The following is a 17367-nucleotide window of genomic DNA, read 5'->3' as shown; positions in this document are numbered from 1 at the left end:
CATATGTTTTGGTGTGCTATGTTTTCATTTTCATTTGCCTCAAGATATTTCCTAATTTCTCTTGTGATTTCTTCTTTGACATATTGGTTGTTTAAGAGTACATTGTTTAATTTCCACATGTGTGAATCTTCCATTTCTATCTGTTATTGATCTCTAGCTTCATTCCATTGTGGTCACAGAAGATACATTTTATTTATACTAGTCAGGGTTCTCTAGGGAAACAGAACTGAGAAGGGGTATTTATATAAATATTATAGGATTTTTTTTAAGAATTGTCTCACACACTATGAGGATGGGCAAGTCCAAATTCCATAGGGCAGGCCACAAGTTGGGAATTCCAACAAAGGAGAAGTTGACTGGCTGAAGTAGGGATGGAAATTCTCCCTTCTGACTGCTGAAATCACGTCTACTTTTAAGACTTTCAACAGATTGGATGAGGCTTCTCTCATTTGTTGAAGGCAGTCTCCTCAGTTGATTGTAGATTGAATCAGCCATAGATGCAATCAACTTACTGATTATTTAAATACATGAAATATCTTCACAGCAAATCGGGCCAGTGCTTGCTTAACCAAGCAACTAGATGCCATAACCTGGCTAAGTTGACACATGAACTTAGTCATCACAGTATGATTTCGATATTTTTGAATTTATCAAGATTTGTTTTGTGACCTGCTGTATGGTTATCCCTGCAGAATGATCCATGTGCACTAGAGAAGAACGTATATTCTGCTGCTGTTTCATTAGGTCTAGCTGCTTTAGAGCATCGTTCACATATTCTGTTTCCTTTCTAAACTTCTGTCTAGGTGTTCTATCCATTATTGAAAGTGCTATATTGGAATATCCGACAATGTTGAATCATCTAGTTCTCCCTTTAAGTGTGTCAATATCTGTTTCATCTACTTTGGGGCTCTGCCATTAGGTATATATATGTGTACATATACACATATATATACATAATATATATATAAAAAGTTACGTCTTCTTGTTGAATTGACCTCTTTATTAGTATATAATGACCTTCTTTGTCCCTTGTTACAGTTTTTGACTTAAAAGTCTACTTTATCTGATATTAGCATAGCTACTGCAGCTTTCTTTTGGTTACTATTTGCATGGTATTTTTTCCCCAACCTTTCATTTTCAACCTACTTATGTCTTTGAATTTAAGGTGAGTCTCTTGTAAACAGCATATAGGTGGGTCATGTTTTTTTATCCATTCTACCAATCTCTTCCTTTTGACTGCAGCATTTAATCCATTTACATTTGAAGTAACTACCAATAATGAAGGACTTTTTCTGCCATTTTGCTATTTAGTCTTTGTAAGTCTTATACCTTTTATGACCCTCAATTCTTCCATTAATACTTACTTTCATATTTATTTGATTTTTTGTACTGTACCATTTTGAGTCTCTTCTCATTTCTTTGTGAATATATTTTTTCATATATTTTCTTTTGGTTAACATGGGGTTCAAATTTGACATCCTAAATATATAAAAATCATATTTGATTTTATAATAATTTATCTTCAATAGCATATGCATACACTGTTCCTATACGCCTCTGTGCCCCAGCTTTTTGGACTTTTTATAAATTATATCTCCTTACACTGTATGTCCAAAACCATGAAATTATCATTACTTTTTTGCATTTGCGTTTTACCTCTATAAGAAGTAAGAAATGGAGTTATACGCCACAAAATGCAATACAACAGTACCGGCATTTATAATTACCATATGGTTACAGTTATCAAGGGTCTTTATTTCTTTGTACCACTTTAATCCACTATCTAGTGTCATTTTCTTTTAGTCTGAAGAACTCCCTTTAGCATTGTAGCAGGGCAGGTCAAGCAGAAACGAACTTCTGCAGCTTTTATCTGGGAATGTCTTAATCTCTCTCTCAGTTTTGAAAGAAAGTCTTGTCAGATATAAAATTCTTGCTTACAAATGTTTCTCTTCAGCACTTTAAATATTTCATACCACTGTCTTTTTGCCGCCATGGTTTCTGATGAGAAATCAGAACTTAATCTTATTGGGATTCCTTTGTACAGAACTCATTCCTTTTCTCTTGCAGCTTTCAGAACTCTCTCCTTGTCCTCGGCACTGGATAATTTGGTTACTATGTGTCTGGGCATGGTTCTCTTTGAGTTTATCCTTTTGGGGTTGGTTGGGATCCTTGAATGTCCTCATTCATGTCCCTAAATTTGGGATGTTTTCTGCCATTATAGTTTGATTATTTCTTCTATCCCTTTCTCTCTTTCTTCTCCTTCTGGTGCTCCCATAAGGCTTGATGATTCTGCAGGCCTCATAGGCTCTGTTGGTTGTTTTATTCTTTTTTCTTTTTTCTCCTCAACCTGAATCATTTCTACTGTCTTGTCTTGAAGATCACTGATTCTTTCTTCTGCCAGCTCCAATCTGGGGAAATTCTCATTGTTATCGTGGACCTCAGCATTGGTGTCTGTTTGGTTCCTACTGAGAATCTTAAAGAAACTCATTGTTTTTTTCAGATTTTTGCCGTGTTCAGATTTTTCTCTGTGTTTGCCTTGAGAACACTGAGGACCATTTTTAAAGATGTCTGTCTGGTATGTCCAAAGTCTGGTCATCTTCATTGATGGTTTCTGAATGTTTACCTTGTTCCTGTGGATGGACCAACATTCCCTGTTTCTTTGTCTTGTAATCTTTTGTTGCATGCTGCACATTTTAATATTTAAAAGTGTTAATTCTGGGATTTAGTCCCTGAGATGTCTGTTCCTTAAGTTTGTACACAGATGGTGATATGACAGATTTTCTTGAATGTCCAGAGCTAATGAAAACAAATAAACCAAACCAGAAAGCACCTTTTGCTGTCTTTGCAAGTTGGCTCTGCTTTGGCTGGTAGCCTCCTCCAGAGCTGTCAAGATTAGCCCGAGGCGAATGACAAGTGCAGGGTCCTCTCTGTCTCCTCTGACACTGTTGTGTTGCTGGGAGCCGGGAGCTCCTTCTGGGCTTGTGCTTCCTAGAGGCCTTAACCCCCCCCCCCCCATTTACAGTTGGCAGGAATTCAGGTGACCCCCCTGCACTCCCTTTGAAACAGACTTCACCCTTCCCGGTGCCCTCCTGAGTGAGTCAGCGCATGTGGTCCTTTGCCCCAGGCTGCGTCTACCTAATTGCTTCCTGAACTGTCTCTGCTGCCTGCAAGCTGAATTGGGAGGGGGAGCCCACGGCCAGTCCCTGCCGGCCCTCAGGCTTCCACCCCACAGACTGGCCCTGGACTTGCAGCAGCACACACACAGGGCTGCTCTGCTCCCTCCGGCACAGGGCCTGGGACCCCCAATGGGGGCGCAATTGGGGAGGGGCCGGGGAAGGGGCCAGCGAGGGGCTTCTTCTAAGGCCTTTAAGGCTGCATTTTCTTGATTCAGCACTTGCTCAGTTAAGGCTGCGCATTAACTGTTCTCCATCATTTTGAGGATGGTTATTCTCTGCTGCCCTTGTCTGTGGGGTATTGGGCCAGTGGCTGCCTCAGAGCTGGTCCCAGTGACCTGAAGTAGCTGGTCAGAGACAGTGGTCAGTGATCCGACCTCACCTCCTGGAGTGTGGAGGACCCAGTCTTCATGCCTCACCCCAGCACTGGCAACTGTGCTGGCAGCCGGAGCTCCCGCCCCACGGCTGCGGGAAGGGGGTGGCCACAGCTGCTGGGAGGCGGAGCCCACCAGCACGATCGCCAGGTACCAGGCTCCGGCTCCCGCTCCTCCCCAGAGGCCTCTCAGAGCTCCACCAGACTCCGGAGCTCTGGGATGTCGGTTCGGACAGTTCTGCCAGGTCAGTAGTGGTTTTGGTGGAGGGGCTGGCTCCAGAGCTCCCTGCTCTGCCGTGCCCCCCAGTCCTCACCCCCCAGGGTCGCCTTTACCAGGCACACAGCTGCGACCCCAGGACCCCTCGACACCATCAGGGTCGGCGTCTGGACTCGGTTCTCCCTTTCGGGCCTCGCGCTCTGCCCTGAGTGCACACATCACCCACACTCTGCGGAAGCCTCTGGGGGCCCCTCCGTCTGCCCGGCCTTCTGAGCTCAGCGTCACATCCTGTACGGACGGCTTCCTGAGAGTGCTTTGGCGCCGGGAGAGAGGGGCACTGCAGGAGGAGCGCAGAGCGGGGACTTCTGCCTTTGCTCAGGATCCCTGCAGCCGCGGTGACCTCCGTCCCCATGCAGTCCACACGCCCTGACCATGGCCACACCTCTGCACCCCTGGGGTCCCTGGACTGGCCCTCCCCACGCCTGCCCAGGGCCTTTGTGGAGCCGGGTCCTCGGGTCCTGCCTCCGTCCACCTCCCTGGGCCCTGAGACCCCCGACCGAGCCCCAGGGCTGGACGTCTGCTCATCGGGCTGGGGATGCCTGAGCCTGCACTGGTCAGACCCAGCAGCAAAGTGGCCGACATGGCCGCGCCCCTGCCCCATCCATGGAACTTCAGGCAGCACGATGGCGGAGAAGAGGTTTGCGAATCCTGTGTCATTACATCACTCCGTTCTTCTGGAAATTCAGCTTCATGCCCTACAGGGTACGCCTTGACTCTCAAAAAGTTAGGAAAAAGGAGCTTTTCATTATTAAAAGCCCAGTTCAGGAGCATCGGGTGGGCTCTGAGTCACAGGGGCCGTTGCTGTCTGCCTGACTCCACCGGGTGCCCTCACAGCCGGGGGCCCCTGGCAGGGAGTGGGGGAGTCTTGGGCAACGTGGGGTGCGAGGAGGGGACCCTGGAGGACATGCACTGAGAGCAGGTGGTCGTGGGCGCCCAGCGTCACGGCTGCAGCTCTCGTGGCCTCAGCGGCACACGGCAGCCAGACGACAGGAGCCAGGCTCAGGGCGAACAGCACCCGCTGGTAACGAGGACGGACGACGTGGCCGTGCCCCTCCCTGACCCCACCCCGTGTTCACAGCAGACCTGTCCCACGCAGACGAGCCTCCACGCAGCTGCCGGGCTACCCGCAGGGAACACGCAGGGAAGAGGCCAGGAGAGGTGAGGGGGTGAAGGGGCACTTGAGGGGGGATGAGGGGGGGAGTGGGGGGATGTGAGGGGACGAGTGGGTCAAGGGGACACGAGGGGGATGTGAGGGATGTGAGGGACGTAGGGGGATGTGGGGGGCAGGAAGGGACCGAGGGGAGCCTGTCCCACCTGACGAGCCATGAGCCTGGGTCCCTGAGCTGCACTGTAGCGATATGAGGACGACAGAGCATTGCACCTGCCAGGAAAATGGACAACATGCAGAGCCCCAGACGCCCGGCCTGACACCCCGGCTGTCCGCACAGTCGAGTTGGGGGCCCTGAAACCGAAGGTGTGACTCGCCCATGGACAAAGGGGCCCACGAGAGAGCAGCTAAGCCCCCCGTGTAAGCTTAGCCCACCGCCCACATGGAGACTTGGGCGTTCGCTGCAAATTAGTCGATTTGCCGGGGGAAAAGCCACATACTGGTGACTTGTCCTAACTCCCAGACAGAGACTCCCAGACAGAGGCTCCCAGACAGAGGCTCCCAGACAGAGGCTCTTCACTCAGCAAGGACCCGTCAGCACCTGCTTTTCTCTGCACAGCGTCCGCTGCTGCCCCTCGTGGCCTGGGTGGGGTGTGGGTCGGCCCCGGGGGGCTCAGCCCTCCTTACAAAGGAGGCAGCCTCCGGTACTGTAATGCCAGAGAGCAACATTTCTGGTGCAAATTGGTTTTAATTTTACATACAAAGAACTCTAAGGGGGGCGCCATATGGCCACATGTGCAGGAAGCGAGATGAGGAGCCGCTCAGGAGGCTGAATTGTTTTAGTTGGAGGTGGCTTGGAGCTCATTTAAGTCTCAACAGAACCTGAAACGGACCTTTTTGGAAGGGGACACCTGAACTCGTGAGACTTCTGGGATGTGCCCCTGCACACGACGGTGCTCCTGCTGCTTTTCCCACCAAAATAGTTCAAGGATAAAGAACTTAGATTTCTCCCAGTAAAAACAAGATGACGCATAACTTTCTTTAAACAAACAAAAAAACAAAAAGAAAATATTAAGAAAAAGTTCTGTTTTTAAGTTTATTTCTAAGAGGTTTGTACTGTTCTCAATATTCCCATTTTCCAGTGACTTCCCCGACACAGTCAGACTACAGAAGAAACACAGTGAGTTTCTTAACTAAATTTCACATTCGGGGCATCTGGATTTTCTGGAGACTGTGTTCAGGGAATTAAGTCGTATCTCGCAGGACCTGAGTCTGCAAGCGGAGGTGCCTGCGTCTGCCGAGAGCGACGTCCCAATGTCGGGGCCACCTGGGCGAGGACGGGGACTCGGCAGAATCAGCGCGGAGCCGCCGCTTCACCGACAACCCACCCGGCAGCGCTCAAGGGCTCTGCGCCACTCCTGTCCGGAGCCCTGAATCTGGGGGTGGGTCTCGATTTCCCCCCAAATGCATCTCCAGGCGCTGCCACTGGAGCAGTCGACCCCGACGAGGCAGCGGCGGCAGCGCCGTGTGACAAGCACGCCCCAAAGGAGGGAGGGTCCTCTGAGGGCCGCAGGCCACAGCGACAGCGAGCAGCCGTGGCCCAGGCTCCACCTGCTCCCCACCGCCGCTTCTTTGGCCTTGCCCGGGAGCAGCTCATTCCCAAATCACTGCTCTTCACCAGCCAAGGAAGGAAAACCAGCAGCAAATCCCACGGGGAAGACCCAGGCCCGAGAGCCGCAGCCGCTGCGGGGCACTCGGCAGAGAAGCGCCAGGGTCCGACCCAGACGTGGCTGAGCCCCAGACGGCCCCGACACCCTAAATTCCCATCCAAAGGCTAACGGAATTCAGGGGCCGTGTCTTGCCCAGGCTTGGCCCGGAGCCGGGACCCCATACCCAGTGGAGGCTCTGCCCAGTGGGTGGCAGGGGTGGGGCAGCTGCCGAGACACCCACTGTCCTGGGCCCCCTTCGGCCCTGCTGGGTGACGACGCCAGCATCTCCGGCACCTTCCACGCACCCAGCGAGATTGCCCAAGTCATGCACAAACAGGAGGCCCCTCAATGCCCCGGCCCCAGCACCCTTAGCCCCCAGCCCCAGTGCCACCCCCGCTCCCAAGGCCTCTCTCCTCAGCCGCCTTCCCCAGCGCCCATCCCGGGGTCCCCCACTCAGCAGCCCCCTCACCTTGCATCTCCCCCATGCACCACCCCCTGCCCAGCTTTCCCGGCTCCACAGCTGCCCTGCACGTCCTCCCAGGGGTAACCCCAAATCACCTGCAGGCCCACGGCAGTGACCTGCAGGCCGGACCCCTCCTGGGCTCCACGGTGGGGAGGGGTCAGGCCCCTCCTGCCCGCTGGGGACCTCTGAGACCCCCGCCCCCAGGCCCTGACCCCTCCCTGTGTCCCTCCCACCCACTGCCAGCCATGGGGGTCCTTCTCCCCACTGATGGCTCCCGCTGGGTCCCTAAATGGGGCAGAGGGAGCTGGGGAGGCCAGGAACCCATGGCCCAGGTGAGGAGAAGGGCCGCGAGAGGTGGACGCCTGGAAGGAGGCGGCCCCGGGGTCACCAAGACCCTCTGGGCAGGAAAGAGGGGGCGGGTCCCCAAGGTGGAGCAGCCTGGCCAAGAAGCCCCTCCTCGCCATGGCAGGGCGGTCCTGACCCAAGCAGACGCATGCAGGAGGGTGGTGATTCCAAAGCCACAGGCAGGACTCAGACTAGCCCCGTCCACCTCTCGTGCACCATCCCATCCACATCACATCCATGTGACATCCATGTCACATCCACCGTCCTGTCCACATCATGTCCATGTGAGGTCCACCGTCACATCCACCTCCCGTCCACTGTCCCATCCACCGTCACATCCACCTCCCGTCCATGTTATGTCCATGTGTCATCCACCATCATGTCCAACATCATGTCCACTGTCCTGTCCACTGTCCCGTCCACCGTCCCGTCCACTGTCCCGTCCACAGTCCCATCCACCATCATGTCCACGTCACATCCATGTGACATCCACCGTCACATCCACTGTCCTGTCCACATCATGTCCATGTGACATCCACTGTCACGTCCACCTCCCGTCCACCGTCACAGCCACATCCTTGTCCACCATCACGTCCACCATCACGTCCACCGTTCCGTCCACCGTCACATCCACTGTCACATTCACCGTCCCATCCATGTCCTGTCCACCATCACGTCGACGTCACATCCACGTCACGTCATGTCACGTCCTCGTTTTGGTCTAACGAGGTGGCCACAGTGCCCTGGAGGCCTGTCCGGACTGTGACGGCCAGAGTTCCACGGGGGGGTCCGACCCGCTCCCCAGGACCCTCCTGGTGCTGGAGGCAGGAGCGGGGAGCGGTGGGGGCGGCAGGTGCATCCCAGGGGCTGTGCAAGGGGCACGGGTCCCCCAGGGCCACCTCGCGGCTGGGGCGGCCTCATGTGCTCCCAAATCCAGAGCTGAGCCCTCCCGAGCCCAGTGCACAGACGCTTACCTCATTTACCCTAAAACACCAAACGCAGGTTCTGCTGTGCCAGCCTCAGTGGGGAGTGGTCTGTGACCCCGTCCCCCCTTGCTCGGCCCTTCCAGGGCAGTCGTCCTCCCTCTGCCGCCTGGGACCCCTCCTCACCCCCGCCTGCGGCCGCCGCCCATCCCCGGCCTCTCTGGCCCCAGCACTGGGATGGCCCAGGCCAAGGGACGCCCCGCAGTGAGTGCACTTTGGCTCAGGGCCCCCGTGCCCTGCAGCAGGAGCGGGGGTGACGGGCATGGCAGGGGCACCCCAGGATCCGGGGGCTGTCGGGCACGCTGACCGGGGGAGAGCATGACACACATGGGCTTGCAGGGGCCGTAGTGGCGGAGGGGACTCCTGCCTGGTGAGAGGAAACCAGGACAGGGGGCTGTGGAGGGGCCGAGGGGAGTAGCCGGGAACCTCCAGCCCCCGGTTCGTGGGGGGCTCCCAGAGGGACGGCTGAGTCCTCATAGGCCCTGCCCCTCAGCAGCTGGGAAGTGTCCGCTTGTCCACCCAGGGATGCCCGAAACCCCAGCCCCGAGTCTGCCCCGGCAGCCGACACCACACGCGTCGGCCACAGACACAACGGATCTACGGGGTTCCCAGGCCTGGCCACAGTGAGGGAACAATCCGTTCCGATGGCCCCTTGATGGGGTCCAGCCCAGCACAGGGCACGGAGCCAACACTGCACACGGGTGTCGGCGGTAAAATGCACCCCCCACGGCCACCACGAGTGCCCAGCACTCACACCAGGGGGTCACCCGGAGGAGAGGGCGGGGGTCACTGGGGGAGAGAGTGAGGGGTCACCCAGGGGAGAGAGAGAGGGGCCACCGGGGAGAGGACGGGGGTCACCAGGGGAGAGAGCGGGGGTCACCCAGAGGAGAGGGTGAGGGGTCACCAGGGGAGAGAGAGAGGGGCCACCGGGGGAGAGGGCAGGGGTCACCGGGGAGAGAGCGGGGGTCACCGGGGGAGAGGGCAGGGGCCACCGGGGGAGAGGGCGGGGGTCACCGGGGGAGAGAGAGAGGGGTCACCGGGGGAGAGGGCAGGGGTCACCGGGGAGAGAGCGGGGGTCACCGGGGGAGAGGCAGAGGCTGCGGCGTCCAAAGCAGAGGTGAGGGGCTGCCGAGTGGCGCCCCAGACCCAGGCGGCCCTGCCTTGGGCAGAGAGGACGGCAAAGCTGCCCCGCTGGGGCTGGACACTGGGCTCGAGGCTGCCGGGGGCCCGATGGGACGGCTGCTCGAGACTCCGGGATTCTGCGCCGCGTCTGGGGGCAGCGACCGGGGCAGGGGCCCGTCCCAAGGCTGTTATCTGCCTCCAGCCCGGGCTGCGGCCTGAGACAAGAGCTGGGGGCGATGGAAAGAACAAGGGGAGGAGCGTGAGGGGCCCCGACCAGACTCGGGCGTGTGGGGTAACGGGGAGGGGGCAGATCTGAAGGAGCACGCGCCCTCACCCCGTCTCCCGAGGACCCTCCCGGGGTCCCAGCCCCGTCTGCCGCCAGCAGCACGTTTCCCAGACAGTTCCCGGGGTGTGCGAGCCCCTCCCCTCACGCCTCGAGCACAGCCCGGTGCACCCAGCGCTCGCTGACAGAGGGGGAAACTGAGGCCCGGGGCTGTGGGTCCTGATCCTTCAAGCAAGGCTGGGCGCTGCGGGGTCCGTGTCCTCACAGAAGCCGAGAGGAGGCAGAGGCCACACAGCCACGGGGGGGTGCCAGGGGGTCACGCCACCCCAGGGCCAGGCCCCCGCCTGCGGCCCACCCACAACCCCACCCTCGGCATCTGTAACGGGCAAGAGCTGAGCCCGACGCCTCGGGAGGGGCGTGAGCTGTGCCATTTGCCCCACGATTCCCGACTGTCCACACCGCCCACCAGGACAGAACCGTGCCCACCTGGCCCCTGAGGGATTTAAGTTCAGACTCAATTTGGGGGTGACGACAGCAGCCACAGGTATTGAAGTGCGGGAGAGATACACGATTTCCCACCCCGCTGTGGAGCGGGGCCACGTGGAGAGGCCCAACTGGCGTGTCCGAGCCAGGGGCACACCCACAGCTCCCAGGGGGCACGGCGATCCCCGAGCGGGCAGCAGCGCGGATGTCGACCGTCCGGTCGCCAAGAGCACGGGCCCCTCGTTCCCTGGAGCCCTGGAGTGGGGGTGATGTTGAGGCCGAGCCGCAGAGGGGCAGAGCTGGGGACCTGGGCTCATCAGCATCCAGCAGAGCCTCCTCGTGGTCATCCAGGACAGGGCGCAGCAAGGGGGTGTGTGCCCGAGCCACAGGTGTCGGCGAAGCACGCGCCACCCACTTGCCCACACTCGGGTCCCGGGCTCTGGAGAGCGGCTCCCAGGGGCTCATGAACAGTGAGGACCATGGCCAGACCTGGCCCCAAGGAAATCTGCAGCCCAGGAGGACAGGTCACCTGGGTGAGTCCAACTCAGGCGGGTGGAGGAGGGAAGGAATGGGGTGCACATTGTGCAACGCATGAGACGCACTTCACCTGGTCACAGCTGGACTCAGGTGGACTCGAGAGGCTCAGGTGGGCCCAGGTGAGACCCAGGTGAGTATAGGTGGACACGGATGAGGCCCAGCTAGACTCAGGTGAGGCCCAGGTGAGCACAGCTGAGAGTCCTACCTTGGAAGAAGCTCTTCACCCTGAGGTAGCTGACACTGAGACGCAGGACGGAGAGCTTGTCCAGTTTGGAGATGACGTCAGGTGGAAATGGCAGGAGGCTGGCCAGGTGGTCCAGCTCCGCGTTGAGGCGGTCCCGGTGCCTCTTGGAGGGGTTGGAGCGCTCGGACCCCACCGCGGGCCTCCTGTGGGAAGACGGCTGCGTCAGCATATGTGCTCATCCAAAGCACCGACCCCCAGGACTCCACTGACCCTACAAGCTCTCACAACACAGAAGCCACTAGGGAAAAACCACTGGCAAGGACTAGAGGTCACCGTGCCTCATCACATGGGGGAAGGAGGTTTTTCAAACAGAATAAAGTGAGGCTGAGATTGGTTCAGTGTGAGATGAGGCCTGGGTCCCACCCAGCTCTCCCTCGCTGTGTGACACAGGGGCGATGCTTGACCTCTCTGTGCTGCCCAAGAGCGGGAGGCCAGGGCCAGGGCCTGGGATACATGAGTGAACAGGTGAAGGACATGTTCCTTCAGGCTCTCCGCGAAGGCGGAGGAGAACTGAACGTTCCTAACACCCCGATGCTAGTCCACAGAGCAGACCACCCAGGGCCCTCCCCAGCCCTGCCTCCAGGCTGTGTTCCCTCAGGGTGCAGGGCTCATCCCTGAGCCCAGCGCCTCGTCACGCATGGACTGGGGGCCGCAGGGGCAAGGAGGATCTGGATGACCACACATCGGGCCCTCTCCCCGCTCCCCGGGAGCTCCTCAGCACACGGGTAGCTTGTGTCATGGGCCACAGTGTGTGTGCTGTTGAAGATAACGGCCCCAAAGCAGACGAGTCTGCTTTAGATTTAGGATGCTCACTACAAGAAATACTGAAGGATTTTTAAGCTCATAGACAGAAATTACAGGTTGCCAGGGGTCGGGGACAGAGGGATTGGGGAGTTAATGCAAAATGGGCATAGGGTTTCTGTTTAGGGAGACGGGAAGGTTTTAGCAGTGGAAGGTGGTGAGGGCACCATGTTACGGATGTGGTTCATCCCCCTGAGCGGTGTGCTTGGGGGCAGATATGGGGAAGTTTATGTTGTAAATATGTTCTCACACACACACAAAAAAAAAAAAAGAAAAGAAAAAAGCAACTCTAGAGACAGTGACAATTAAATGCAATGCATGATCCTGGAAGTGCTCTAACAAGGGAGGAGAAAAGCCTCAAAAGGACATTATTTAACTCAAAAAATTGGAATATAGACTGTAAGCTTTGTATCAATGTCAAATTTCTTAGACTGGACAACTGCATGTAAGGTGGTTACACACGTGAACATGCTTGTCCTTAGGAAACGTACCCGGCAGTATCAGGTGTCCGAGGAGCATGATGTACACGACCCACACTCAAGTGTGCAGAACATGCATTGACAAAATTGACAGAAAATGACAGATTGCTAGATGGATGGAATGATATGCAAATGTGGAACGGTGTTAAAATTGGCAGATCTGGGTATCTGGGGGGATAGGGGTTGTCGGGGCTCTCTGGCTCCACCAGCCTCACAAAACGGGAGACAGTGAGGCAGGCGGCGGGGGCCCGACCAGCCGGTGGCCCCCAAACGCCCGCTCTCGGCACCAGCTCCTGCAGAGGCCAGACCCCGGAGGGTCCTCAGCTCGCCCCGGGCTCCACGACCTCCACCGCCCCCCGCCAGGCCGGGACCCTCACTCACCAGCACCCGGCACGCCGGCACGGCCCGGGGGACTCGGGGGTGGGCAGAGGGGGCCCCAAGGCTGGGGATACGGGGGGGCCAGAGCCAGAGGGGCGCTCCCCAGACCCCGGAGGGTGGGCCGTGGGCGCCTCCGACTGAGACCCCAGCCTCCAGCTTGCCCAGAGTGTGTCCTGGAGAGGCTCACTGCACACACACACACACCCCACAGAGACACACGCACACTCACAACCCCACACACACCCTACAGAGATGCACACTGCAACCTTCACCGCACACTCACACACACCCCCTGCGGAGATGCACACACACTCACACCCCACACACAGACACTGCAGAGATGCACACTGCAGCCTTCACCACACACTCACACACACCCCCCGTGGAGATGCACACACACTCACACCCCCCACACACACCCTGCAGAGATGCACACTGCAGCCTTCACCGCACACTCAGACACACACCCCATGGAGATGCACACACACTCACACCCCCACACACACCCTGCAGAGATGCACACTGCAGCCTACACCGCACACTCACACACACCCCCCGCGGAGATACACACACACTCACACCCCACACACACACCCTGCAGAGATGCACACTGCAGCCTTCACCGCACACTCAGACACACACCCCATGGAGATGCACACACACTCACACCCCACACACAGAAACTGCAGAGATGCACACTGCAGCCTTCACTGCACACACACACACACCCCATGGAGACACACACACGCACCCACACACACATACCCTGCAGAGATGCACACTGCAGCCTTCACTGCACACACACACCCCCCATGGAGAAGCACACACACTCACACAGACACTGCAGAGATGCACACTGCAGCCTTCACCACGCACACACACACACCCCACGGAGACACACACACACTCACACCACCCCCACACACCCTGCAGAGATGCACACTGCAGCCTTCACTGCACACTCACACACACACCCCGTGGAGACACACACACACTCACACACACACACACACACACTGCAGAAATGCACACTGCAGCCTTCATTGCACACTCACACACACACCCCGTGGAGAAGCACACACACAACTACACACACACCGCACGGAGACACACACTGCAGCCTTCACTCACACACACACACACCCCATGGAGAAGCACACACACTCACACAGACACTGCAGAGATGCACACTGCAGCCTTCACCGCGCACACACACACACCCCACGGAGAGACACACACACACTCACACCCACCCACACACACCCTGCAGAGATGCACACTGCAGCCTTCACTGCACACACACACACACACCGTGGAGAAGCACACACACTCACACAGATAGACACTGCAGAGATGCACACTGCAGCCTTCACTGCACACACACACACACCCCGTGGAGAAGCACACACACAACTACACACACACCGCACGGAGACACACACTGCAGCCTTCACTCACACACGCACACACCCTGTGGAAACACACACGTTCACTGCACAGTCACACACACACAAACCCTGAGGAGATGCACACACACTCACACACACACTCTGCAGCCTTCCACATGCAGACCTACACAGCAGTCACTCTCTGACCATGGGCGACACGCATCACCTCGATGTGTTTGCACTCACAGACACCGAGTGAGTAAACACGTGGGACGTGTCTAAATCTGGAAACATTTATGACTGGCCAAGTTAATCCAAATAATCACCAAAACATTGCCTTTCAAAAAATCACCTGTTCAACCAAAGTGCAGGTCACCACAGGGAAAAAGAATGAGATGGATTCTGACCCCACACCTTACACCAGGATCCATTCCAGCGGCTCAAGTTTTAAATTTGAAACTATTTGTATTTCAAGGAATCCATAAAAGCCTTAGAAGAAATCGTGGGTATATCCACACAGCGGAAGACTTCTCAGCTATGAAAAGGAGTGAAACTCCGAGCCAAGTGAAAGAAGCCATACACAAAAGACAAATGCTGCACATCCACTCACGTGGAATATTTAGAAAAGGTAAATTCACAGAGACTAGATTAGAGCGTGATGGGAGTCACTGCCTAATTTGTAAAGAGTTTCTGTTTGGTGATGAAAAAGTTTTAATAATGGTGGTGGTGATGGGAGCACAACATTGCGTAAGTCATTAATGCCACTGAATTGTACACTTAAAATGGTTACAATGGCAAATTTTGTATTACATTTATTTTACCATATTTTTTTAAAGGAAAGTACAAGAAAATTCTCTTGTAAATTTGGAGCAGAAAAGATATTTCTAATCATGACATAAAATTAATTAGCCACAAAGGAAAAGATAGATAAACTTAATGGCATGGCAAAGAACACCATAAGTAAAACCAAAACTGGGAAAAATTACTTGGAACTCATTCAAGCATTAATTTCCTGACCACACAAAAATCTCCTACAAATCCATAAGGACAAAAACACGAAAGATCCAGTCTAGCGACGAGGAAAGGCTGCGGGCGGCGCGTCAGGGTCTGCAGAGGAAAAGGCGCGGGCCTGGCCGGGGCGTCCCCCGTCGGGGCGTCCACCCGGGATCCGCCTGCCCGCCCGCGAGTGTGGACCACGCGGAGGCGCGAGGCGCGGCGGGTGGCGGCTCTGCTCTCGGTCGCGGAGGCCCCGGGTTTGCAGGAGGGCGAGACTGGCGAACCCACAGCGTTTACCGCGGGCAGCAGCAAAGCTGCCCCGACCCGGGCGGCGCCACCTCCTTCGCAGGCGCTCCTGCCATCCAACCCCGGGAAAGGCCCGGCAGGAGCGGTGGGAGCCAGAGGACACGCGTCCAGCGGACCCCGAGGGAGGACGCCTCCCAGCACATCGTGAGGCCCAGGAAGAGGGGCGTGGAGCAGCCACCGAGGGTCCACGGTGTGTGCAGGCGCAGGGGGCTGCGTGCCGGCCGCACACGCAGCTCTCAGCAGGTGCGTCGGGCTCCAGGGGGAACCACCCCGCTGCTGGGGAGGCTGAGTCACCACCATTCAAAAACCGAATAAACAGAATTAAATGCCCAGTGCCTCGACAAGTCATCATCCCAGACCTTTCCGTTGGACTAGAAGTGTCATAAAAGCTCCACCCGGGAGGCCCCACCTGAGGCCGAATAACCAGGAGCGGAAGCGTTTGCCCTTGACGTGTGACAAGCGCACGGCCCCGGACGCAGACTTCTCGCCGCCCACCCCTGCGTGAACCCAGGTACGGCGCCGCCGCAGCCCTGGAGCCCCCGGTGCCCCAGAACACTCCCCTGGGTCTGCAGACCGCAGCCGCCGCACTCGGGGTCCACTCTCCCCCACCCCGCGGGCCTCGTCGGAAATCAGGGCGGCCCCTGCCCCACGGGACCGTCGGGGGAGGGGAGGCGGCGTGTGGGGGCCCCGGACAGGTGACACCCCTCGGCTGCCCAGGGGCCCCCTCACTGTCGCCCTGCGCACTCCCTGCCGCGGCTAACTCGGGTGCGGGGCCTCCAAGCAGGCGCGGGACGGTCGGCCGCGAGCCGGGGCGGAGGTGGGCCGCCCACCGCCCCAGCTCCACTCAAGTCCTGTCGGGGTCCCGCAGACCCCACACAACCAACCTGGGGGTCAATCTGCTCTCCCAGCTCCCGCGGTGTGAACCCACACTCTCAGCCAAAGGACCAGAGGCGCCCCCCACGCTGGGGGCAGGTGGCGCCGGCGTTTGTATGAACCAGAGACACGCGGCCGCCCGGGCTGGGGGTGGGGGGCAGCCCTGGCCACCGACACGCAGACCCGCACGTGAGCGCACACCACACACACACACACACCGGCGCACACACACAGGCGCACACAGAGGCCCCCTTGCTGGTGACGCTCACGGCAGCTCAGCCCCCACCCCCTGTCCTCCCACCTGCGAGCCGGGCGCCGGGGCCCCCGGAGCGGATCCAGCTCCTTCCCTCGCACTGCACCCGGGGCCCGCGCGGGAGCCCCTCGCCAGACTTCCCCCGTCACCTGCTGGTGAAACACACAAAAGAACTCTGGGGACCTTCGCGGGGTCGTGAAGTTTCCAGAAAAAGGCAGGCGCTGGGGACGGGCCGTCCTCGTCGGGTCAGGAGAGCGCCCGGGAGGGTCTCGCTCGCGACCCTCGGGAGGAAGCCCGCGGCCGGGGCCCCGCTGCCGCCCTCCACGGCCCTCACAGGCCGTCGGGGCGCAGCGTCCACCAGGCCCAGATGCCCGAGGCGCACGGCCCCAAACCCCGCCGCCCGACTCCTGAGGGTCAGCTTTGTGGATGAAACGCGCACAGCCCGCTCCTTGGTTAGAAGGAAACGGAGCCGCGGTACTCACTGTTTCTGGACAGGCTTTCTTCGTTTCCTCCCCGCGTACATGCACTCCCCGGGCGGGATCATGGTCGACGGCCCTGGGAAGGAAAGGGCGGTCAGGCCGGCTGAGGACAACCCGGGCCCCACGGCTCCCAGGTCAGCGCTCGGACCCTGGCCGGACCCTGCAGGGCCTGGCCCAGCCGGGGGTCTCTCCAGCCGCCACCCCCGCGGGCAGGTAGGTGAGGCCCAGCCGTGGCCCCACCCACCCCGGGCCGGGCTGGACGGCAGGCGCACACCCGGGGCGCCGGGGAGGGGAAACCGGGCGCAGGGGCTTCT

The 17367-nt window shown here is 57.8% G+C and overlaps 1 protein-coding gene across 1 annotated transcript in view; it reads right to left on the bottom strand.

Moving 5' to 3' along the window:
- Positions 1–17121, bottom strand: part of AHRR (aryl-hydrocarbon receptor repressor) — a 109403-nt gene extending 92282 nt beyond the window's left edge. The window contains exons 1-2 of the mRNA XM_037799132.1: positions 17057–17121; positions 11062–11243 (exon numbers count right to left, since the gene is read on the bottom strand). Of these exons, the coding sequence (XP_037655060.1) occupies positions 11062–11243; positions 17057–17118 (244 nt within the window). The 5' untranslated portion in view covers positions 17119–17121. The remainder of the gene's footprint in view (positions 1–11061; positions 11244–17056) is intronic.
- Positions 17122–17367: the final 246 nt, after the last annotated feature.

This window comes from Choloepus didactylus, chromosome 11 (genome assembly GCF_015220235.1).
Source record: "Choloepus didactylus isolate mChoDid1 chromosome 11, mChoDid1.pri, whole genome shotgun sequence".
Classification (NCBI taxonomy): domain Eukaryota; kingdom Metazoa; phylum Chordata; class Mammalia; order Pilosa; family Megalonychidae; genus Choloepus; species Choloepus didactylus.
Note: the sequence above shows the minus strand (reverse complement) of the source record. Positions and strands in the feature narration are given on the sequence as shown.